Genomic DNA, 24,155 nt, shown 5'->3' with positions numbered 1-24,155 from the left:
AAGTTGCATATTTTGTAAAGACCTGCAATTGCAACCAAATACATATATGTACATATGTATTTTTTAATCTTCACCTGAGGATATGCTTATTGATTTTAGAGAGAGAGAGGAAGGGGCAGGGAGAGGAGAGGACAGGAGAGAGAGAGAGAGAGAGAGAGAGAGAGAGAGAGAGAAAGAGAAACAATGATTGGTTGTCTCCCATATGTGCCTTGACCACAAGGATAGAACCCACAACCTTTTGGTGTACAGGATGAAACTCTAACCAACTGAGCCACCCAGCCAGGACCAAATACATAGTTTTTAAAGTAGGTATGGGTGAGAAAACTGTAAAAGATAGGGGAGGAAATAAAAACACACACACTTAAGCACCTAGAAGAATACTGCACTTCCATTGTTTAGCATGTGCCTTAAGTCTTGCTGATAGAAAGAAAAGCCATGATTGCAAAGCGCTGGGGATGCAGGATGGATGTGGTTTATGACTGCAATCAATGGGGCAGCATACACAGAAAGGCCTGGGCTAGAGCCCAAGACTTGTGAACGATTGCATATTTGCATGTTTTAAGTTACAATGAAATGTTTACGGTGTGTGTGTGTAATTTGTCATGACTCTGCTGTAACTGAATTTTTCCCATTTTATTAAAGTTTTTTCCCCATTACCACTTACATTCAATGTTATTTTTGCATTAGTTTCAGGTGTATCGCATAGTGCTTAGACAGTCATATACAAAGTGAGACCCCCGAAATTTCCAGTACCCACTTGGCCACATAGTTATTCCAATATCATTGACTACAGCCCCTATGCTGCACTCTAGGTCCCAGTGACTATTTTGTAACTACCAATTTGTACTTCTCAATCCCTTCACCTTTTTCACCCAGTTCCCCAAACGCCCTCCTCTCTGGCCACCTTCAGTCTGTTCTTTGTGTATATGAGCCTGTTTCTGTTTTGTTTGTTAGTTTATATTGTGCTGTAGCTGATTTTTAAAATTAATATTGATTGGTCCTGTTTATGTCAGGAAAGAGGGCTTCATCCTGCAAAATAAAATGTTTTTCTTATTTCAAAAGGCACACACTATCCTTGCTCTGACCCGTTTTGTAGGCAGGTGATTAAATACCTGGAGAGGGAGACCACACCTCCAAGCCCGCCCAGCGCGCTAACATCACCTGGAAGATGACTTACCTAGAAACCACGATGCCATTCACTTGGAGGAATTTAAACAGGTCCTGTGCCTTCTCTCGGTCCCTAGACTTCTCCTTGGCAGTCAAGGTGTCATATGGAACCAGAAGAGGGTGACTGCCACCACCTGGGTCAGGAAAGTGAGAGATGACAAGATATTTGGCTCTTCCTTAGTACTTCTGGGGAAGCACACCTGCCCCAGCTCACCGTCGGGGGGATGTTGGGAACCAGGCTCACCTTTGCTCTCCAGCTCCAGCTTCTTCTTCTTGGCCCAGATGTTGTGATAGTTCTCAGCTATGACCTCCACCATCCCCTGTGTCCCACCAGGCAGAGGACCGTCAGAGAGAAAGCAAGACAACGGGCTCATGCCTGCCAGTTTTTTCAGGCAGCCTGGGGGGCAGAGCTCCACCAAATGCTAACGGTATGTTGGTCTGCTATGGCACCTCATTAGTTTTACATCTTCCCATACAACAGAAAACAGTTCCGGATTCTGCCCCTCCCTTGTAACTTATTATCCTGGCGGTTTGATGCATTCACGACAGACACACATTTCCATTTGGAAGTGCATTTTGGTGGCACTTGATCTGCCATAGGACCTGAGATTTGGGAGCTGGAAGTGCGGGGGAAGGAAAAGTCTAGAATCCGTGAAAGCCTTTAGTTTAGCAAACTAAAAATAGCCATGTCTTAGGGAAGACTACTGCAAATTAGATTTCCCAGATAGAATTATCTCTCTAAGGTTCATGAAACAGTGACCTCAAATGTGTACTTTGGAAAGAAACTTTCTCTGAAGCCAAAGGGTGGGTCTGAGGGAGCAATGACCCCTGGCTGGGGCAGGTCACGCCCGAATGTGTGTGCAGGAGGGCAGGACTGGGCGAAGGCAGCTTAAGGCCTTTAATTTCATCTTCTTGGTGTACGTGCCTAAGTCCTACTTGATTGCCTGTCTGCACCTTCTGGGAACTCAAGTGAATCTGCTATGAGATATGCAAGTGTCTTCATGGTGTGTGTGTGTGTGGGGGCTACTGGGTATAGGAAAGCACCCCCACACCCAGGGGTCTTTGCACAGATTTTTGCCTTGCTGTTATCAGTTCTGTTGTGGGTTTTTTAAAAAACATATTTTTATTGATTTCAGAAAGGAAGGGAGAGGAGAGAGAGAGAGATAGAAACATCAATGATGAGAGAGAATCATTGATTGGTTTTCTCCTGCACGCCCCCTACTGGGGATTGAGCCAGCAACCCAGGAATGTGCCCTTTACCAGAATCAAACCGCTGACCCTTCATTTGGCAGGGTGACTCTCTATCCACTGAGCCAAGCCAGCTAGGGCCTGTTGTGGGTTTTGATACAGTAATTTGTTCTTCCTTTTGTTGAGTGATTACCTGTTAGGATGTTCCTGGTTGAAGTACAAAGCCTCACCTTCTTAGATGATTGCTTACTTCCGCTGAGCCCTTCCCTGTGGCCTCTGCCCAATGTGCCCCTTTCCAAGGTTTGTATTTTAGTGGTGAGATGTTCTAGGCATTGTTTCCCTTCTTCTTATTCTTTAAAACACAACAACCTCTTGGGAGGGCAATATATGCTGCACTTGGGGGCTTTAGGAAGCAAGTTGTGCTGCCCTGGAGGCAGCGACACTGACCTGCAGCTCCCTGGAGAGCGCCACGTTGCAGAGGTCCAGCGGGGCAGGGCTGTAGCTGTTGCCCTAGGGAAGCACAGGCAGAATCACCGGGGTTGCCATTATTCTCACCAGCATCCCAACATCAGCCACCAGAGATGGATCCCAGAGACCCCCAGGGCTCCCGATGGGTGGTCCTGGCCTGGGAACCCCCTGAGGAGGGCTTTCCTAGGCAGGCCCAGTGGTGTCTGTCATACCTGGCTGGCCTGGGACATGCTTCGAAGCTTCTCGTTTTCCCGTTGTTGAACTAGGGCTTCTGCTTCTTTGGTCCTCTCCACAGTCCAGCCCACAGCCAGCATGGTTTTCAGGGACTCTCTGGCTGGCCAGCGATAAATTTCCTTCTCCTGGAAGAAAATTTGAGCTGGAGAGCTTTGCAGGGCATGCCCAGCACTCTGCCTGGCGTGTCTCCCTGAGGAAGTGGGTCCCACGATGGAGGGGGTGCTAACTGGCTCTAGCATCCTCCCCCAGCTCAGAATCCCTCTGCAGCACCCCCTCCCCCCGCTGAAGCATGCAGTCAGTCTTTCTGGTGTTTTTAAATATAAGACCCCACAGTCTCCTGCCCCCAGAGGGATGAACCAGGTATCACCCACAGGCTGGGGATAAAGAGGAGCAAGAACAGAGAGTGACTTCTCTTGTTCTAGCAGCTGGTTAAGAGGGGACTCGCCAGAGCATCTGCCAAAGCTCTCCTTGGAGCATGGGAAACAGAGTTTCTGAGACTTAGAATTCTCTTCAAAGCTTCATAGGTGGTCAATATGCACACAAAGTATGCATGCTGCCCTTTACGTGTGACCCCAGGCCTAACGCGTACCGAGAACCCTACTGATCGCAGAGAGGAACTCAGAGTGGGCTGAACCACATTTCTTAGTTAAAAAATCCAAGAGACCTGCGTATGTCCTTGGGGACTCTCTTTTCTACTCCTATTATCTTCCCTGATTATCTTCCACTACCCCTCTCCCTGCCTCAACAATTGAACAGAAGCCCTTCCTAGTTCAGCAGCAAGTGGCCTACAAATGCACTTGGCTCCGCCTCTAAGTGCTGAGCTGAGCGTCTCTCTCCAAGGGGCACTCAGAGCCTAAGAACAGACCAAGGCTGGCCCCCAGGCATCCCAGGTGGTGCCTGCTGGTGAGTCCCCGAGGAGTTGACTGTGTTTGAAAGTCTCTAAGGAGCTGCCGCGCAGTGTGACCCGAGGCCCGCTCCTTACCTTCTCGGTCAACGTCTTGAAGGGCCTTATCAGTGGATGGGTCTTCACGTTCTCGTCCAGGGAAATTCCATATTTCCACCCGCTCTGACTCTGCAGAAAGGTTCTCACTTCAAATATCCTTGGCACCCTAGGAGCCCCGCTATGTGACCCACATCCCAGTTCCTATCTGCACTGAACGAATGGAATAATGGAGGGTGACAGAGCTTGGAAATTGCCCCCGCAAAATGTCTAATGGATCCATTAAGGCTGTCAGGCTCTCTGCCCCTGAATGTTGAACTCCGCTCCTTCATTTCTTCTTGTTTTAGCTGCTGTCCCCTCCACTGACTCGCTTGTGTTTCAGGCTCACGACAGACAGAAGGATGTTTCAAAAGACCTGAGAACAATGCTTCTCACAGTGTTCTCAGGCAGGGACAGAAGTCACGGCTAAAGGCCTGTGAGGACGGGACCCGCTGGCCACTGCACCCCTGTCTGCCAACCCCGTAGCAAAACTGTAGCAATGTGGGGAATCACAGAAGTTTAAGAATTTTAAGAGTCACTCAACAAACACTGTTTGCATGCCGTGCCGGGAGCCAGTCCATCCTTGCTGCTAGACACAGTCGCTGCAGGAAAGAAACATCTGCACAGCATATGTTTCAAGGGACCTGGTATATATAGCATATTGTTCTTAATATGTTTGCTCTCTTTAGCGCCATGTGTTTTAACCAAGGTCACCTCTCCGAGAAAGGTTGTTTCCCCAGGTGGGGATTTTTCCCTGAGGTTAGGGAGGGGATACAACCCCTTAATTAAGTGCCAGGCGGGTAGTTAAGCTACATAATCTTTACTCCCTGGAATGGAGATAAGAACCGCCCTAACCTTTGTAATAGAAATTGACAGGATTAAAATCGGCTGGTATAAATATGGATGTAACAAGACAATAAACATCAGAACCTCATCAGTTCCTAACCAGAGCTCCGACCAGAACTTTGGCTGGAAATCCTGGCTATAGGTCCTGACTAGGCTGCTGATCAACTGAAGGCTGTCTTCGTGTCATTCCTTCTTCGCCGACTCCGTCCACACCTTTGGGGACCCCTGGACCTGCTGGGATTGGACCCCAGCAACTGGCGCCCAACGTGGGGCACGAAGGTAAGTCCCCCCGTACTTTGGACGTACTTGGGACGGATAGGACTGCACCGTAGGGTGCTGAAGACCCCCCGTATAGAGGATAAGTAGGGTAAGCAGGTAGTTAGTACAAAACTTAGATTGACAAGATGGGTCATACTGAGTCTAAAGAAAAAAGACTCTGTGTTAATCTTTTGATGCATCTGCTTGCTAGCAGAGGAGTTGAGATTACTCCCAGTCAGATAGAAAGTTTTATAGAATATGCATGTCAATGGGTTCCTGAGGATGGAACTGTTAATTTAACAACTTGGACTAAAATAGGAGAGCAATTTATGAATTATCACACCTTCCACCCGCAGGACCAGAAGGTCCCGGAAAATGCTTTTCCCCTCTGGAATTTAATTCGTGGCATCTTGGCACCAGAGGCAGAAACTATTGAACGTTCTCAAACTTTAAATAGTCCCTCGGATCCACCTAGAGAAGACACATCATTATTGTCTCCAGCTCAATCTAAGAGCAATTTAGCTATGCCTACTGATCGGAAGGAGAATAAATATCATAAACATGATCATTGTTCCTTTCCAGTCAGTAGAGAGGAGAGAGGCCCTCCCATTCAAAACAGGCTCCCTAAATTAGAAAGAAAGCCTAAACCAGGTCCTGCGGCTCCTAGGAGCTCCATGTCTAAATTTCAAAGGGCGATAAGAGAAGCTGAAGCTAATGGAGATCTTGAGTTCTCACTCTGCTTCCCAGTTGCATATGAGAATGAGTTTGATGAGGACGAAAGCCCCACCTGGGAGGCTATACCTTACAAAATACTTAAAGAATTAAAATTGGCCTGCTCTGAATATGGACCTCTAGCTCCTTACACACTAACCTTGGTAGAAACCCTAGCCAATAAATGGATGACTCCTTATGATTGGTCACAGGTTTGTAAATCCTGTCTCTCAGGAGGCAATTACTTATTATGGAAAACTGAATATGACGATCTTGCTAAGAAAGCTGTAGCCACTAGCAAAAAATCCAGAGGAGGAGTAACCCTAGACATGATATTAGGAGAAGGTGATTTTAACACGGCTCAGGAGCAAATGTATATGCCCAAAGAGGCACTTATTAAAGTAAACAGTTGTGCAGTAAATGCCTGGAAATCCCTACCTTATACAGCAGGAAAAACAACCTCCCTTACAGAGATTAAACAGAAGTTCGAGGAACCATATCAGGATTTCCTTTCTCGCCTCATACAGGCAGTCAAGAGAGTAATCAATAATGAAGAGGCTGCCGATATCCTAATCAAACAACTGGCTTTTGAAAATGCTAATAATACCTGTCAGGCTTTATTAAGGCCGATTCGCAGAACGGGAACTATAAATGATTTTATAAAACAGTGTGCTGATGTAAGTCCAGCATTTATACAGGGTGTAGCTATAGCTGCAGCTCTCAAAGGGGAGACATACCCTCAGTATGTACAGGGCATAGGACAAGCCAGCAATAATACAGGTAATAAAAGAAATATGAACTGCTACTCTTGTGGCTTATCTGGGCACTTTAGCAGAGAATGCCCAAATAGAAATAATAATACTCAAGCCAGATGGCAAGCTCCTCGACAGCCTGGAAATTCATCAGGGAATAATATTAATCCTCCAAAAACCGTTTGTCCCCGATGTCAGAAAGGATTCCATTGGGCAAAGGAATGTAGATCGAAATACCATAAGAATGGTCGGCCTTTAAATTCTACAAATCGCTCCCAAGGAGGTTATATCCCATCACCTCAATTGGGAAACTTGAGAAGGGGCCGGCCCCAGGCCCCTGCAATAATAGGGGCATCGACCCTCAACCCCTCTGCTGCAAATTTCAATCCGTCAGTGACCTCTTCAGAGCAACCCCAGGCAGTGCAGGATTGGACCTCCATTCAACCACCCACGCAATACTAACCCCAGACTCGCCAGTAGCAGCCATTCCTACAGGAGTGTCTGGGCCGCTGCCTGAGGGAACTGTAGGATTAATATTAGGGCGGAGCTCCACCTCGTTACAGGGGATCTTAGTCATCCCAGGAGTTGTTGATGCAGACTACACAGGAGAAATACAGATTTTACTTTCCCCACCCACCACAACTATACAGATTCAGCCCAACCAAAGAATTGCCCAATTACTCCTGTTACCAATACATAAAATAGGGACAGCTGTTACCCAGGAAGCCAGAGGGGCCGGAGGCTTTGGATCTAGTGATGCAGCATTTTGGATACAAGAAATCCATGCTACTAGACCTACAAAAATTTTACAAATTCAGGGAAAACCAATTGAAGGTATATTGGATACAGGAGCAGATGTTTCCTGCATAGCAGGGAAGGATTGGCCCTCTTCATGGCCCACGCATACCACCTCCACTTCCCTAGTAGGACTAGGCAAGGCATCTAATGTAAAAAAGAGTTCTCAGATTTTAACTTGGGCTGATGAAGATCAACATTCAGGAACCTTCTGTCCCTATGTAATTACGACTATCCCCTTTACATTATGGGGAAGAGATATCTTGTCTCAAATGGGAGTTCTATTATATAGCCCCAGTGATAGAGTAACATCACAGATGCTGCACATGGGATTTAATCCAGAAAAGGGATTAGGAAAAGGGAGTAATACCTCACACTCCTCGACAGGATTTATAATTGGGGCCATTGCCCATAGGACTGCTGATCCCATAGTCTGGAAATCATCACAACCAGTATGGGTTGAGCAATGGCCCTTAACATCTGAGAAAATATCAGCAGCCCGACAATTAATTGATCAGCAATTAGCAGAGGGACATATAGAGCCATCAAATAGTCCCTGGAACACACCTATATTTGTAATAAAAAAGAAATCAGGCAAGTGGAGACTTTTGCAAGATCTAAGGGCCATAAATGACACCATGGAAGATATGGGCTCCTTACAACCTGGATTGCCCTCCCCTGTGGCAATTCCACAGGAGTATTGTGTTGTTGTTATTGACTTACAGGATTGTTTTTTCACTATACCTCTTCACCCAGCTGATTGTCAAAGATTTGCATTCAGCATACCATCAGAAAACTTTAAACAGCCTTATCAGAGATATCAATGGAAGGTTCTCCCACAAGGGATGAAAAATAGTCCTACATTATGTCAAAAGTTTGTAGATCAGGCATTGCAAGTTATTAGAAAGAAATTTTCAGATCTATATCTTATTCATTATATGGATGATATTTTACTAGCTCATAAAGATCGGGCTACTTTACAGGAAATTCTTACTCAGACCGTCCTTACTTTAGAAAATTATGGTCTAAAAATAGCCCCAGAAAAGATTCAGACTGAACCTTCTTTTTCCTACTTAGGCAGAATATTACATACCTCTACTATCACCCATCAGCCTTTACAATTAAGAAAAGATCATTTAAACACATTAAATGATTATCAGAAACTATTAGGTGATATCAACTGGGTCAGGCCATATCTAAAAATAACCACTTTTGACTTAAAACCTCTATTTGACATTTTAAAGGGAGATTCTAACCCTAAGTCTCCCCGACAATTAACTGTAGAAGGAGAAAAGGCTATAGCAAAAATAGAACAGGCCATCAATAAACAGCAACTACAGTATCTAGATTATTCCAAATCTTGGGCCTTAATTATTCTAGCCACTAAATATACTCCTACAGGATGTTTATGGCAGGAAGGACCATTAGAATGGATACATTTACCTGTCACTCCTAGGAAGATTGTACCATCCTATCCTTCCCTAGTGGCCACTCTCATTATCAAAGGTAGACGCCGCAGTATCGAACTCTTTGGAAGAGAAGTTACTGAGATAATAATACCTTATAAAAGAGAACAATTAGACACACTATTACAATTTGAAGAAGAGTGGCAAATAGCTATAGGTAACTTCCCAGGACAAATTTTACATCATTTGCCAAGATCACCTATATTGCAATTTCTCTGCCTACATCCATTTATATTTCCTATTAAATGTTCAAAAGAGCCATTATCACCTCCTGCCTCCTTAGTATTCACAGATGGCTCCTCTAATGGTAAGGCAGTAACAATCATTGATTCAATAACCCATGTTCAACAAACCCTAGAGACGTCAGCCCAGAGAACAGAGCTTTTGGCAGTCATTTATGCCTTTGAACAATTGCAACAGGTTCCCTTTAACTTGTACACTGACTCTCAATATATAGTTAAATTATTTCCTCATATTGAGACCGCCTCTCTCCCACAAGGAAGAACAGCCATTTTCTCTTTGTTAACTCAGCTACAAACTTACATTCATAAACGAGAAAAGGCTTTCTATATTGGACATATTAGAGCCCATTCCTGTCTACCAGGACCCTTAAGCGAAGGAAATTATCAGGCAGATCTACTAACTCGCCCAATAGTTGGTACAGCTCTAGAAGAAGCCCGGCGGTCTCATGCCATTCATCATCAAAATGCTTCTGCTCTCCGTCTATATTATCGCATATCTAGAGAAGCTGCTCGAAGTATTGTGCGTGACTGCGGCCATTGTCCTACTCATTTTCCTAGCCCTGCTACTGGAGTTAATCCAAGAGGACTTAGACCCTGTGACTTATGGCAGATGGATATTACTCATGTCCCATCTTTTGGCAAACTTTGCTATGTGCATGTTTGTATTGATACCTTTTCTCATGTTATCCTTGCTTCTGCACGTACAGGAGAAGCCTTTAAAGATGTAAGTCAACATTTATTCCAATGTTTTTCCTACCTAGGAATACCAAGGGCACTTAAAACAGACAATGGGCCTGCCTATACCTCTAGAGCTTTTAAAAACTTATGCTCTACATTCGGCATCGCACATACTACAGGAATACCTTACAATCCTCAAGGCCAAGCAATAGTAGAAAGGGCTCACCAAACTTTAAAAACACAAATTAAAAAATTACAAGAAAATGAGTTTAAATATTCCTCTCCTCATCATGTTCTACAACATACTCTATTTGTAATTAATATACTAAATGTAGATTCTGAGGGAAATTCCCCGATGTACAGGCATTGGAACCCTGATCTAACTAAACCTAAAGTCCTCGTCAAATGGAGAGACTTGCTTACAGGAGCCTGGAAGGGACCTGATGTACTTTTAACCCGGGGGAGAGGATATGCTTGTATATTTCCACAGGACGCAGACTCACCTGTGTGGATTCCAGACCGTCTAGTCCGACCTTATGTCTCACCACCCTCTGTTTCCACCTCACCCTAGCACACTTGACCAGTGCCCATCTGCAGCAGATGTGCAGCCCTGAGCTGGAACAATCTGTCCATTGGGAGGATCACATGTGCCTCCATATGTCCCAGCTTTGCCCCACATCTTCTTTCCTTTTTCCTTTTTCTTAAAAATCTAACTACTTGTTTGCTGGTTCTTTGGCCTGTCTCCTTCTCTCCTGAACACAGCCTTTTCTAGAATCTCCCTACCCTACTGTTCCAGGAAGGGCACCTCCCTTTTATGCCGTGACTATGGATGTTTGGTATATGTCCCATACATGGAGTTGTCTTGTGCCAAGAGCCCGACATCCTGGGCTGAGAAAGCCCTGTCCTGGGACTCTCCTTTTTCCTGTATTGGCCCCTCTGACCCTTGTGTCAAGAGGGACCCTCTTCTTACAATCCAATTGCCCACAGCTGTTGCCTGAGTTCTCTGTTAATGCTGAGGTCACGGTGACTGGTACCATGGATATGTCTCTCGCCCAATGGAGTGAGCTGGGTTCTCTCTGGAGAAGAAACCTGGGTTCCCCAAGATATGTGATCAATGCCGGGACCCCGCCAGCAGACGAGGGGATCCAAAGGCAGTTGCTGGGCATGGAGGCCAGAGGGACATAGACTACCAAGGAGACAGAACTGAACCTCACATTACCCTGCTTGGCCCCGGAGCTTGGCTGGTTAGTCAAAGACGGGTAAGATTCCTCAGGGAGGAACAACCTAAGACAGGCACAGTCACAGAGGGGCCAGTAGGAGAGAACTTGGGGTTCAACAGAGGTGGGTCACAGATCCTCACCCCCCCAATGGTGCAGGGGCTTGAACACTCGCCCCTTCTGAGGAAGGTCTCCTTCCCCCATGGCTGCTTCTCGCTTCCCATGTCCAGCCCAGATAGGGATCCAGATAACGAATAGAGACTTGGCCCAGCTCAGATCGGGAACAGAAAGAGACTTGGTCCAGCTGAGATCAGTACCTAGATAAGAGACCTGGCTGACAGCAGCTTCCCTTTCACTGCAACAGGACTTGTTTCTCATTTCTACCTTGGACCACAGGGAAAGGGGCAGCTGAAAGAAAGGGCTGGAGCAGGATGCTGCCTTCTTCCCTTTCTTCTTCCTCTTTTTTCTGAACGCTTCCATGCCTTGTAGTTCTTTTGCTTTCTTTTCTTTTTCTCTCTACTACCCTCCATCCTCCATAACAGCTGACCCAGAGAACACAGCTTGCTCCTCCTTGGACGCCGACGCCACCATCAAGCACGGCCCTGATGGACCCTTTGATGCAGCCCTTCAACTCGCTGACACGTCGGGAAGCCCGTCGCCAGTGATGCCACCCGCTAGCCAGACCAACAAGGACAACCAAACCAACAAGGACAGCTGAAATCTCTTGACTGAAGAGGCCGGCAACCTCCTAAGGAACGGGGCTCCTTGTGCGCTTCATCCACTATGTTTATAGCTATGCTTATTGTCATTGCTTGCCAGTCTTCTTCCAAGTCTTAAACAGCCCAATCTGAGAGGTGGCCACTGATTTGCATGCGCTATCATTTAAAAAATAAAAAAGGGGGAATTTGCCGGGAGCCAGTCCATCCTTGCTGCTAGACACAGTCGCTGCAGGAAAGAAACATCTGCACAGCATATGTTTCAAGGGACCTGGTATATATAGCATATTGTTCTTAATATGTTTGCTCTCTTTAGCGCCATGTGTTTTAACCAAGGTCACCTCTCCGAGAAAGGTTGTTTCCCCAGGTGGGGATTTTTCCCTGAGGTTAGGGAGGGGATACAACCCCTTAATTAAGTGCCAGGCGGGTAGTTAAGCTACATAATCTTTACTCCCTGGAATGGAGATAAGAACCGCCCTAACCTTTGTAATAGAAATTGACAGGATTAAAATCGGCTGGTATAAATATGGATGTAACAAGACAATAAACATCAGAACCTCATCAGTTCCTAACCAGAGCTCCGACCAGAACTTTGGCTGGAAATCCTGGCTATAGGTCCTGACTAGGCTGCTGATCAACTGAAGGCTGTCTTCGTGTCATTCCTTCTTCGCCGACTCCGTCCACACCTTTGGGGACCCCTGGACCTGCTGGGATTGGACCCCAGCAATGCCGGACTACTGTAGGTGCCGGACTCTGTCCTATGCACTGTAGACACAGAGGAACGTGTCCCCGACTTCCGTAATCACACAGCTTAAAGACTCCTGGCTGCTTCTGCTCAATCTCTGCCGCTGCCCACTTGTTAATGCGCATGTGTCTCAAGGTTCTGTCCCTTCTCACGGGGCACACTCTCCCTGGGTGATACGACTGAAGCCCACAGTCCATATGAGGACTCAGTATGTCCAGCCCAGATCTTTCTCCTAATTTCCAAACCTACATAGGCTCTGCTTCCATGTTTCCACAGGTTCCTCCAACATGCCTGCACAGAGCCTGCATTTTACTTCTCAGAGTGGCTCTGCCGCTGGGGTTCCCTCTACCTCAGGGAATGGCACCAGCTTACACTCACTTCCTGAGCCAGAAATGTGGGAATCTTCCCTGACAGCCCCTCTTCCTCTGCATCTTCTCACATGGTCCCCCCTCCCATCTCCCGCCAGGATTTTAGTTCAGGCCACCACCAGTCATCACCTGGGTTACTGCACCAGCTTCTTACACAGGCCCCCTGCCTCCAGTCCACCACCTTTCCGACCCATTTTCTACAGCACTGCTAGATGAGATCTACAAAATCACCCCCATCAGGGCACTCAACTGCTTTAATATTTTCTGGTTCCCAGCTGCCATCATGGCAAAATGCAAACACTTTCTGGCCTCTAAAGCTATAGCAAAGACCTTGTTACCTGTCCAGACTCATCTCACCATTCTTCCCCTACCCCACTCCATGTCCTGCCATATTGAACTAGGGTTCCCTAAAGCCACCACACTCTCTCTTGCTTCTCTAGATCTGTACCTGCTGCCCCCATAGCTTGCAATACGCTTGGTGCTCTGTGCCCGAACTACCTGTCCTTTGTCACTTACTGTAGGTGTCACCAGCTCAAGGAAGTGTCCCTGGACCCCCATTATGGGATTAGGGACTCCTCCTGTGTGCTCTAACGCTGTGCTCATGCCCATTACAGCAGTGGACACCCTGTGCCACCATGGCTGATTTATTCTGTTTCTCCCATAATACTGTAAGGTTCTTTTATTTTTAATTAATTTATTTAAATTTTTTTCAGTTACTGTCAGTGTTATTTTGTATTGATTTCAGGTGTACAGCATAGTGGTTGGGCAATTATATACTTTTCAAAGCAGTCCCTCTGATATTTCTGGTCCCCACCTGGCACCACACATCGTTATCGCAATATTATTGACTATATTCCCTATGCTCTACTTTATATTTGTTGGGGGCCAGATGTAAGCTGGCAGGGGTATCTACAAATATTCATGACTATTTTGTAACTACTGATTTGTATTTCTTAATCCCTTCACCTCTTTCATGCAGTGTCCCAACCCCCCTCCCCGGTGGCAGCCACCAGTCTGGTCTCTGTAAGACTGTAGAGTTCTTGAGGACAGAAAAAATATTCTTTTTCTCGTTAGATAATTAATGTCCACCTGGCAATGGTGAACAAATATGTTTCCTTGCAAACGTGAGGCTTACAGTCTAGTGAAGAGAGAGAGTAATCAAATACCACACAAGTAAATGTATAGTTGATAACTGGCATAAATATATAGCTGTTGTAAATATAACTATGTAAAGCTGCAAGGGAAATACTATGATAGAAAAGAACAAGGTGCCAAGAGGGCCTATATCTGAGACATCTGTGAGGGAGGCATCCCAGGAATTCACATGTGGATGGGTATTTGCAGGATGAGCTGATAAACGGTGTGTGCACCTGTCTGAGTGCAGGTGGGCACCTGGCTTAGTCAGAGGAGTGCCAGAAGCCAATTTCAGCATATCAACAGGGCTGAATCATCTGGAAATGGTTGAGGGCATTTCCCCAAACCTGAAAAGGATGCATAAATGATTGCTTGCTGCCAGACAGCTGAGGGCATTTCAATCTACATGTTATTGCCTCCTACTGGCCAAACACCTGAACAGCTGAAGGCAGTTCCTCCAATCCATCAATGGATTCTGTATACTAAACCTTGTCTTTTGATATGTATATCTAACTTGCTTTAGGACAATTTGTGTTAATAAAAAGCAAGGGGTCCAGAGCGACAGAAGAACTTGGTTCCTTTAGCCAAGCTCCTCTGGCCCCCCAAAATGCCTTCCAAAATTATGTTTTGTCTCTGGACTCTTTATTAATTTACACACAGTGCCTTCTCCAGATTCCTGAACCCTTCAAGATGCTGGATTAAGATCCCCAGCTTTAGAGGAGGGTTTCAGGCACATGTGTGCGTGTGTGTGCGTGCGTGTGTGTGTGTGTGCGTGTGCGTGTGTGTGTGTGTGTGTGTGTGGTGGGCAGTGGGTAGAAAGAAGGGGATGTGGTTGGAGAGCAGAGGGTGAAAGGAAAGGTGATGTTAGAGATGGTAGTAGAGGCCAGATTAGGCTGTGCCTATCAGGCACATTAAAGATTTTGACCTGTATATTAAAAATAGTTAGAAGCTGTTAAGGAACATTAACAAGGAGAAGGGGCTGTGATGGAGAGCAGTGGTAGGATATTACCATATCTGCACACTGAAGCTGTCACTTGCCAGTGGTGTGAAGGGCGGGCTGGGAAAGTGCTTGAGGGGAGACTGGTTAGGAGATCATCACAACCTTCTGGGCAAAAGAAGATGACAACTCAGACTACAGCCCTGGGGTACGGCTGTGAGACCGGTTCGCACTGAGGAGAGACTAAGGAGGCAAATCCACATGGCCTAGTGATGGACCGGCCATGGCCATGGCCTGATGGGGGGCCGCATTTCCCTCTTCCACAGGCTGGCCCAATGGCATGTGCAACGAGTGCTGAGAAAATACAGATGCTCTAGACTCTAGAATCTAGAGTCTAGAGCAAGAGTCAACCAGCTACAGCCATTGGGCCAAGTTTGGCCAACCATCTGTTCCATAAACACAGTTTTACTGGGCCCAGGCATGCGCCTTCATCTATGCAACGTCTGTGGCTGCTTCTGTGCTGTAATGGCAGAGACGAGCAGTTGTAACGGAGGCTCTCTGGCCACAAAGCCTAAAATGTCCACTATCTGGCCTTTTACAGAATAGTTTAGCCAACCCCTGCTCTGGAACCATGAGGTATTGGCCCTTCCTACAATTACAATGATTTTTGTGATCATTGGCTCCCAGTTGGGATGATGGAAGAATAGGAGCTGAGCCCAGACCAATTCCAAGGCTGAGCCAGTGGTGCAAGGTGTCCCTCTCCAGGGCATGTGGCATGGAGGTGGTTTCTGTGGCCCCACTGTGGGCTTGCTCCTCAGCTCCACACTGAAGCTGTAACTGAGCAATGGCCCCAACCCTTAGCCAGCCGCCCCCAGGAATCCTGGACATCTTTGGCACATTCCTCCCACTCTCCTGCCAGCATTAAAGGGCTGACAGAGCAATTACATGCATTAAGCAGGCTGACCTCATGTAGTGAGGAATTTTAAACACCAGATGGACAGGCTTATTAATAAGGGAGAGTCTGGGACTTACGCCGCCGGCTGCCATGGGAAGATGTGTGTCCTCCCTCCCTAGAATAAAATCCAGCTTCTTGGCAAAATGCAGGGGTAAGGCTTTTAATTTCATTTTCCCTTTTCCAAAAAAATAAAAATAAAAAAAATTCAAAGAGAAAATGGAATAAAAGCCCCCCACCCTGCATTAAGCATTTATGTCGAACACATGCAAGCACGTGCGTGGGTGCAAATTCCAGGGAATGCAATGTTGAGAAAGAAGTGAACACTCATAGAATCGACGATCTTCTTGAGAAAAATACAGAAAGCAGCACCCCCGGCTTCTTCCGCCTATTTCTCTGACCTCCACCAACCCCGGGAGAGTGCTGCTCAGAAATAATGAATGCTCTCAGCCTGGTGAGCCTGTCACTGAGACACAGCAGGCAGATTTCCAGCATTGGACCCTTTAATGTTCTTGGACCATTTTTCCCTCTGACAAATGTCAGCTGGAGGATAATCCCTACCTTGTCACAGGCCCACTTATCATGTGAATGCTCAGCATACTTGGTGACGATGTATTCCAATTTTTCAGGCAAGGAGAAACTGAAATGAGAAGGGAAAAAATCAAATTACAACCTCGCCAAGCAACTCAGCCACATGTGCGTGCTAAAAAGATGGCCAGAAACAACAATCAGCCATCGAAGCTGGATTTGATTCAATCAGCTAACCCAAAGCTGAAGCTGGACCCTAGGTACATGAAACTTTCTGAGCAGAAGGCGTGGCAGACCTGACATACCCAGGTCCAATCAGGAGACCACTCTGCAGGAGGCTCTGCTGTGTAGGTGGCCTCCCTCCAGCTGTTCTAGGTTCTTTTGGCTCCTGAAGAACCACTTTGGCTTCTGGGCGAGACCTGTCTAGGTTACATGGTGAGAATCCCTTCATCCAAAGACACTGGCCTGTCATCTTGTGGCTGCAACCTGAGAGTGGCAGGAGTGGTGGCTAGAGGACCAAATGTTACAAAAAACTGGGTGTCTACCTTTTTGGGTTCAGTGACTCACCTTTAAATACTACAGTTTTGGAAGTACACTAGACACCTGTTATTTCCATCAGTTTAGTAGTTTTTGTCCCTTCTGTTGGCCACAACACCTCCCTTTTCCTGTAAGGAACAAATCCTACATTGCACGCAGTCTTATGCGAACTGAGGTGGGCGTCTGACTGGGCCATTCAGACTCACTTTCCCAGAAATTTGAATCTTGAGTCAGATGAGACCAGGCAGCACACTCTTCAAGGAGGTTCATCCAATGGGGATGCCTGAAGACTGCCCACTTGGCCACTCTGTCCTGATTTCTGCTCCTGCTGAGGCTGGGTTAGCCAGCCTTTCACTAGGTTCTGATAATGACCTCTGATCCCTTCGATAAAGCCCCTTTATGCTCACATTAGCCAGAGTTAGTCTCTATTACTCACATCACTTGAAGAACCACACTGATGTCAAGGTATATGCAAAGAAACCAGAACTCTCAAGTTAACATGGAACCACTCATCATTAGCACACAAATGGATTATAGCATTGTCTCATCCTCCTATATAATAAAGAGATAATATGCAAATTGACCCTCACGCTGTAACTCCATCAGAAGATGGTGGTGCTCACAGCGGGGGCGGGGCCGGCGGCCACTTCGAGCGGCTTCTGCCAGGGTTCCTGTGACCCCACGGGGGCACGGGGGTCCCGGCATCCACTTCACGTGGCTTCTGCCTGGGTTTTAGCGGCCCTGTGTGCATGCTGCGGGGGTGGGGCCTGGCGGCCACTCCGTCCAGCCCAGAGGCAGGGCATCGGGGTGGCACTCCAGGACTTGGGGCCGTCCCTCAGTGTGCCGGCCACACAGGGCGGGACTATGGGACTCGGGGTGGTCCCATGGTGAGGGGTCCCAGGTCTCACGTGATTTTGAGCGACGGGTCACTAGTAATATTTATAAAAGCATCACATTATTACACCATTTCTCATCTGTCAGCACACTTACATTTTCATTGAGCTCGATGGCTTACCATGCCTCTTATCTCGTCCTTATAGCAGGTTCAATTCTGTTTCCCACCATCCATTCAGCTCAACGCTCCATCTGATGGACTGTGTACTAATTGTTAACATATAACAGTTTTATGTTATCAAAGCTGACAGCCCCAGGGAAGAGCTTAGGCTGTGGCTCTCATTTGAGGACTACTGCCACAAAACACAAGTCCGAGGGGCTGTATAGGATGTCTTACTTTCCCTGCTCACTCTAAAGCCAGTTTGGAGCTCTTCTCTTAGAATGTACCTAGAGATGCCCCACAACACATAATCATAACTGGGGTGGACCTGCCACCAGCCAAAATTGAGCATATGTTTCATCCATGGCCTAATCATCCCCCAGCAGAGACGCTGGAGAATCAGAGGGAGAAATTAAAGGTGATGTTGCAGGATTGTTCCCAAGTTTCAGCATCCCCTGGCATGGGGGAGAGCAGGGCCAGTCTCTCAGATAAGGACCCCATGCTGTTCTGCCGTCACACCCAAGCCTTGTCAGGGCTCAGCCGAGTGCTACTTATGGAGCTGTTTTGATGTATGGTGCAATTAGAACTGTACAGGCCTAATTCAAAAAAAGTGAAGATTTTGCCAAAAAACTCATTAATAAATTAATTGCCTCATTTTTCAGGGTAGTTCTTGCAATGTTGCAGATGACATTTATTTGTGGAGAGCATCCGCCTCATAATAAATAAACCAACCCCACCCTCTAAAACAAAAGCCTAGCATATAATCATATGGTATGAAATCAAATATGGATGGATTAATCCTTCAGGAATCGAGGGCAAGATCCAGTGCCTGATATGACTTGTAGTGTCAAGAGAAATGACAAAGTGTTGGCAGGAGGGAAGAAAAAGACTCTTATATTTCTTGCCACCTTCTGAAAGAGAAACACTGGCCACTGGACAAAATATAAGACCAGCTTAGAGGTGATCTGGACTCACTTCATGGTGTTGATCGGTTTGGGGTCAAAGTTGCCGTCTGCATCCACTGAGATCTGCTTCTCCAATGTGGCTGAGATCCTGGTGTCTAAGTAATCGGGTGGCAAGGCCCCGGCGATAGCACTGAGACAAGGCAGGGCCATTCGGAAAAGATCTGGGTCATACTTCTGTGAGGAAAACCGAAGAGCGTGTTGGTACAGAAACCAGACCCATGGCCACCAGGTGGAAGCATTCCCCAATTAGCTGAGAAAAGTACTATGCCCTCATTTGTCCAGGTCAACCAGCGTGGGGAACAGGTAAGCCCTTTAACACACTTGGTGGAAACCAGGGGTCCTTGGAGGATGACAACACAGTCTGCAAAGCCCTCCAGTCACCATTTGCTTCAAGTTGAAAAATGTTAAATCAAGATTTAAATCAGTATCTCCTAGCCCTGGCCAGGTGGCTCAGTTGGTTGGAGCATCGTCCCATACACCAAAAGGTTGTGGGTTTGATTTCTGGTTAGGGCACATACCTAGGCTTCAATCCCTAGTTGAGGTGTCCTCGGGAGGCAACCAATTGATGCTTCTTTCTCACATCAATGTCTCTCTCTCTTTCCCCCCTTCCTCTCTTAAAAACAAAAACATATCCTTGGGTGAGGATTTTTTTTAAAAAGCTGTATCTCATAAATAGTTAATTTTAAGAAAGGGTTAAACAGGTTCTAACTAGGCTAGAAATGTCTATAAACCTGCTTGCCGTAGAGGTGTGTAGAAACTGACCCAACCTGTAGCTGGAGAGGGCATAAGAAGCTGTGCTAGGCTCCGCAGTAGCTGATGTGGGCCATGTGTTGATATCACCAGCAGACTGCTCATAGCACATCCATTCTCTCTTGAACTGGCAAGGAAGGAATTCCAGTCAGATAACATGGGGTAGGGGCAGCTTTGGATCTGCTTACACAGACCAAAGGACTATAGGAGTGAAGACAGCGTAAGTGCAGGTGAACACCTACACACACGTTCCAGATTTCTGTAAGAATGCCAGACCTACTTATGTTCTACCTCTAAAGCCAATGACCTTAAAAATCTAAATAAACTGGCTTGGAGGACGTGGAAATTCTGAGTCGCAGCTGTGTTTCCATCAGGCAGTGTGGGAGGCTCTGGGTTCAGAGGCCCTCAGTTCTCCCTAAACGAGTGGTTCTGAATAACCTCCCGCACTGTGGCTGAAGTCTCCTAGAATCCCACATCCTGACCTGAGCAGATGTCATGACTTCTCCTCTAGGCTGGATCTGGCGAAGACCAGCTAACAGGGGCCTCACAGCGGGGAAGGAGTGGCAGTGGGCTCAGTCACGGAGACTGAGGCCAGGAAGTGTTTTTTTTTTTTTAAATATATTTTATTGATTTTTTACAGAGAGGAAGGGAGAGAGACAGAGAGTCAGAAACATCGATGAGAGAGAAACATTGATCAGCCTCCTGCACATCTCCCACTGGGGATGTGCCCGAAACCCAGGCATATGCCCCTGACCGGAATCGAACCTGGGACCCCTCAGTCACAGAGCCAAACCGGTTTCGGCTGGGAAGTGTTTTTGAGATTCACTCTGGTAGTAGCTCTTCCCTGTACTAGCTTTGTGTGTCTGGCAAGGTATTCAATTGCTCTGAGATTTTCCCTCACCTGTCAAAGGAGGGGTTAGAGCAGTTCCCATTTCAGGGGGTGAGGGTAAGGATGAGTGTAACACAGTTGGGAAGTACTTGGCGCAGTGCCTAGCACGGAGTGAAGCTGAACAGGCATTAGCAGTTATGATCTGTAGCAGCTGGGGTCGCTGAGGGCTTCCCTCCCTGTTCTAGAAGCACCCCGTTACCTTGTGGGAGAGGGAGTCAAAAATCCCCCAGAAGAGCTTCTCCGTGAGGTGCAGCTCCTCCTCCACGGCGAGGCCGTAGCTGCCCCACCCCGAGGGCAGGCAGTAATACTTCCAGCACTGCTCATAGTGGCTCGTCAGGAGCTGGAGGGTTCCAACAGGGCGGCACCAGTGGGGAGGGGTAGCGAAGATCCACAGGCATCGACAAGGTGCAGGGGAGAATAAAACAGCAAGCAGCCATTAGGAGAGTGAAAGGAACATGGAAACAGGAGGGCCATCTAGAGACAGGCCCTCAACCACCCCCGGGAATGGTCTGTTTTCCTGCCTAATGAGCTCCAGCCCGAACTGAAGCCGCCTAATTAATTCATGTGCCTCCTAAGGTGCCCCTAGCAGTTACTGAAGAATGGATCACTATTTCCACTCAAATGAGAAAATTCTACACTCTGAAAGTAGTCACCGGGTGTTGTTCCAGTCAGTCAGGAGTAGGAAGAATTTCTTCTGAGACCTTTGCTTATGAATCTGGAAGGTGCTGGGTCATGCTGGTATGGGGAGGGGACTGTGCGTCTGAAGATTTTCTCTAGATTGATGACTGCCCATGACTTCCTTCCCTTTCACTCCATCTGATGGCCCTCCGTGTAACAACAGTTTCACATATGGCCAGCAGAGGGCAGAAGTACACTGCCAACGTTCCCATCCCAGCAGGTGGGATCCACATCTTCTAAGAGGGGAAAGGTAGAGGTTTCAGAGTTGGGTGAAAAAGGTGGACGGATTAAGAAAACAAACAAACAAACCAAAATTCATAGACACAGACAACAGAAGGAAAGGGGATTTGGGGAAGGTAGAAGAGGGTATAGGGAGTGTAAATAGTGATGGAAGGAGACTTGACTTGGGGCGGTGAACACACAATACACAGATGATGTGTTATAGAATTGTACACCGGAAACCCACAAAATATTATTAACCAATGTCACTCCAATACAGTCAATAAAAAATCCCTGATCTAAGAAGTAAAAGTGAGCTTACTGAGGACTATTTATAGGCTCCTCTGTGGGAGCCAGAATCTCGCCGACAGTCAGGCCTGCTGAGGAGGCAAGGCCAGCTTGAACTGCGAGAACCCTGGCTTTCCGCCACGGTGCTTTCTGAGATCAGAACTGGGGCGCTTAGGGTTGGAGAGACAAATGAGCCCTTGGAGGGCGGTGGGATCTCTGACAGCGAACAAGCTGCTCTCTGCTGGTGTGGAGAGAGAGGACTGAACTAAAGGCTCCCGGGAATTCTGTTTAATCTTAGTAAAATGGTTCTTGAAATCCTCGCTTGGACTATTTCTGAAAAACGAAAAAATTTTGTTAAAATCACCAGGCAGAATATTTGGTGATGGCGGACACCTTTGAAAATGCTATATCGCAGATGCCACAAAGGGAAAAGAGCAAAAAACCAGCTGCCCTCTTGTGTGTGGGGTGATTCCGATGACCCCCGCACTCTCCCCCTCCCCCAGACTCAGATGCTCACAGCGGTAGTGATAAAATGTTTGTAATTTATGAGAAATTCAGGAATGAGGAAACAAAAAACAAACAAACAAAAAAAAAAGAAAGAAAGAAAAGGGAAGGCTCTGTGGCCTTCCTTTTCATCAGCAAAGAAAAAGAAGTAAAAAAAAAAGGGGGGGGGAGGATCTGTTATAAAAGAAAAAACACAAAATATTATGGAAGAGAAAAGGGACATTTTAGTTGCTGTAGTTAAATGAATAATCACAAGCCTTCAAAGGTTTTTGAGACTGAAAATATTCTGAAAGCCTAATTAGGGCAGGAAAGCACAAAACCCGAGTTGCCTCACTAACCTCTGCTAAGTCACAAGCACTTGGTGGAAAGCCAGCCCAGAAAACTGGAGCAGTTAATGAATCTGGAAGTCTCCTCCACCAGACATGCTCAGGGAGGGCTTCTTTTTGTAGGTTGCATCTTATTAGCTCTCAAAGGAGTGAAGCCCATTTAGCATGTATTTTGCTCCCAAATCGCAAGGACAGCCTGTTCTACAAGGCAAGTTTCCTGTGCCATGGACTGTATTCCTGTCACAAGCTCGAGGTTTACCTTAAGGGGCATTTTGCAGTATTCATTGAGCTGGGGCACATCAAAAACAAGGCGTCGCAGGAGCTGCTGTAACATGGAAGGCCTCAGGTGACTGCAGCACGGAATAGGAAGAACAGGATAGAATAAAAAAATAAGGAAGAAAATAAGAAAGAATACAAGAAACACACAGCAATAACCATCTATTAGAACTAAGCCTCAAAACAATCAGCTCCTAAAAGACAAGATCTTATAAAGCACAGCCCATGATAAAACACTTTAAAGACAGAGTATAGGTAAATACAGAAAGAGGGACATGTGGCTAATAAATTGAGGTATCTAAGGTTAAAGTCCAATCACCAGGTGAAAGGATGTTCTAGGGTCTATGCACATTCAAAGTACAGCCACTGTAACAGGAAGAAGGGGCAGGAACTTTTATTCTATAAGGATCCCAAGTCCTCCTGAGCTCTGCGGAGGGAGAAGCTGGAGTTGACCAGCTGCATAGGTGGAATCTGAGGCCACCTACTGGCATGATCTGAAGGGAAGTTTAAGGCCCCCTGAGTTACTATCTGATCTTTGAAATTATCATTACTGGAATAATTTCTTTGGGCTAAGTTTCCATCCTGAAAACACTCCTTTAAACAGCAAAGGCACTAACTAATTAGGGAATGATTTATCCAATTATTAAAGAGTTTATGGCCTTGGCATTGGATGCAGGTGAATTCTGAGATAGAGGAAGGAGAGATAAGCAAGTTTGATTTAGCCTTTATTTTCAGATTGCCAAACTATTAAATCTTTTTTTTAGATTTAAATAATTATTTTGCAATTATAATTGACATACAATATTATAATAGTTTCAGGTGTATAACATAATGACTAGACATTTATATAACTTATAAAGTGATCACCTTAAGTCTAGTACCCATCTGGCACCATCATATTACTGAGTATATTCCCTATGCTATACTTTACATACCTGAAAGTCTTCTGTAACTGCCGATTTGTACTTCTTAATCCCTTCACCTTTTCCACCCAACAGCCATCAGTCAGTTTATTGTCTATATCTATGAGTCTGTTTCTCTTTTGTTTGTTCATTCCTTTTGTGTTTTTTTTGATTCCACATATAAGTGAAATAATATGGTATTTTTTTCTCTGTTTGACTTATTTCACTTAGTGTGATACACTTTAGGCCCATCCATGTTGTCCCAAATTAGATTACCAAGTTTTAAAAAAATCTAGTGGAATCTCTGGATTCTCTGCAGAAAAAAGCACGTGCACACAATACACACGATCTGACAGAGAAGGTCAGTTTGTGAAGCCATGAACTCCTTCCACAGATGCCTAAGAACCATGAAGGTAAAGTTAGTCACTTTGAAGGTAAAGAGCTGG

The 24,155-nt window shown here is 46.2% G+C and overlaps 1 protein-coding gene across 1 annotated transcript in view; it reads right to left on the bottom strand.

Annotated features, from left to right (window-relative positions):
- RYR3 (ryanodine receptor 3) overlaps positions 1-24,155 on the bottom strand; it is a 398,822-nt gene that overhangs the window by 96,229 nt on the left and 278,438 nt on the right. The window contains exons 49-57 of the mRNA XM_070407843.1: positions 22,791-22,881; positions 20,716-20,856; positions 18,888-19,051; positions 16,415-16,493; positions 4,040-4,129; positions 3,036-3,182; positions 2,803-2,865; positions 1,412-1,487; positions 1,178-1,301 (exon numbers count right to left, since the gene is read on the bottom strand). Of these exons, the coding sequence (XP_070263944.1) occupies positions 1,178-1,301; positions 1,412-1,487; positions 2,803-2,865; positions 3,036-3,182; positions 4,040-4,129; positions 16,415-16,493; positions 18,888-19,051; positions 20,716-20,856; positions 22,791-22,881 (975 nt within the window). The remainder of the gene's footprint in view (positions 1-1,177; positions 1,302-1,411; positions 1,488-2,802; positions 2,866-3,035; positions 3,183-4,039; positions 4,130-16,414; positions 16,494-18,887; positions 19,052-20,715; positions 20,857-22,790; positions 22,882-24,155) is intronic.

Source organism: Myotis yumanensis, unplaced genomic scaffold (genome assembly GCF_028538775.1).
Source record: "Myotis yumanensis isolate MYYU_CA2020_CCGP unplaced genomic scaffold, mMyoYum1.0.hap1 SCAF_1, whole genome shotgun sequence".
Taxonomy (NCBI): domain Eukaryota; kingdom Metazoa; phylum Chordata; class Mammalia; order Chiroptera; family Vespertilionidae; genus Myotis; species Myotis yumanensis.
Note: the sequence above shows the minus strand (reverse complement) of the source record. Positions and strands in the feature narration are given on the sequence as shown.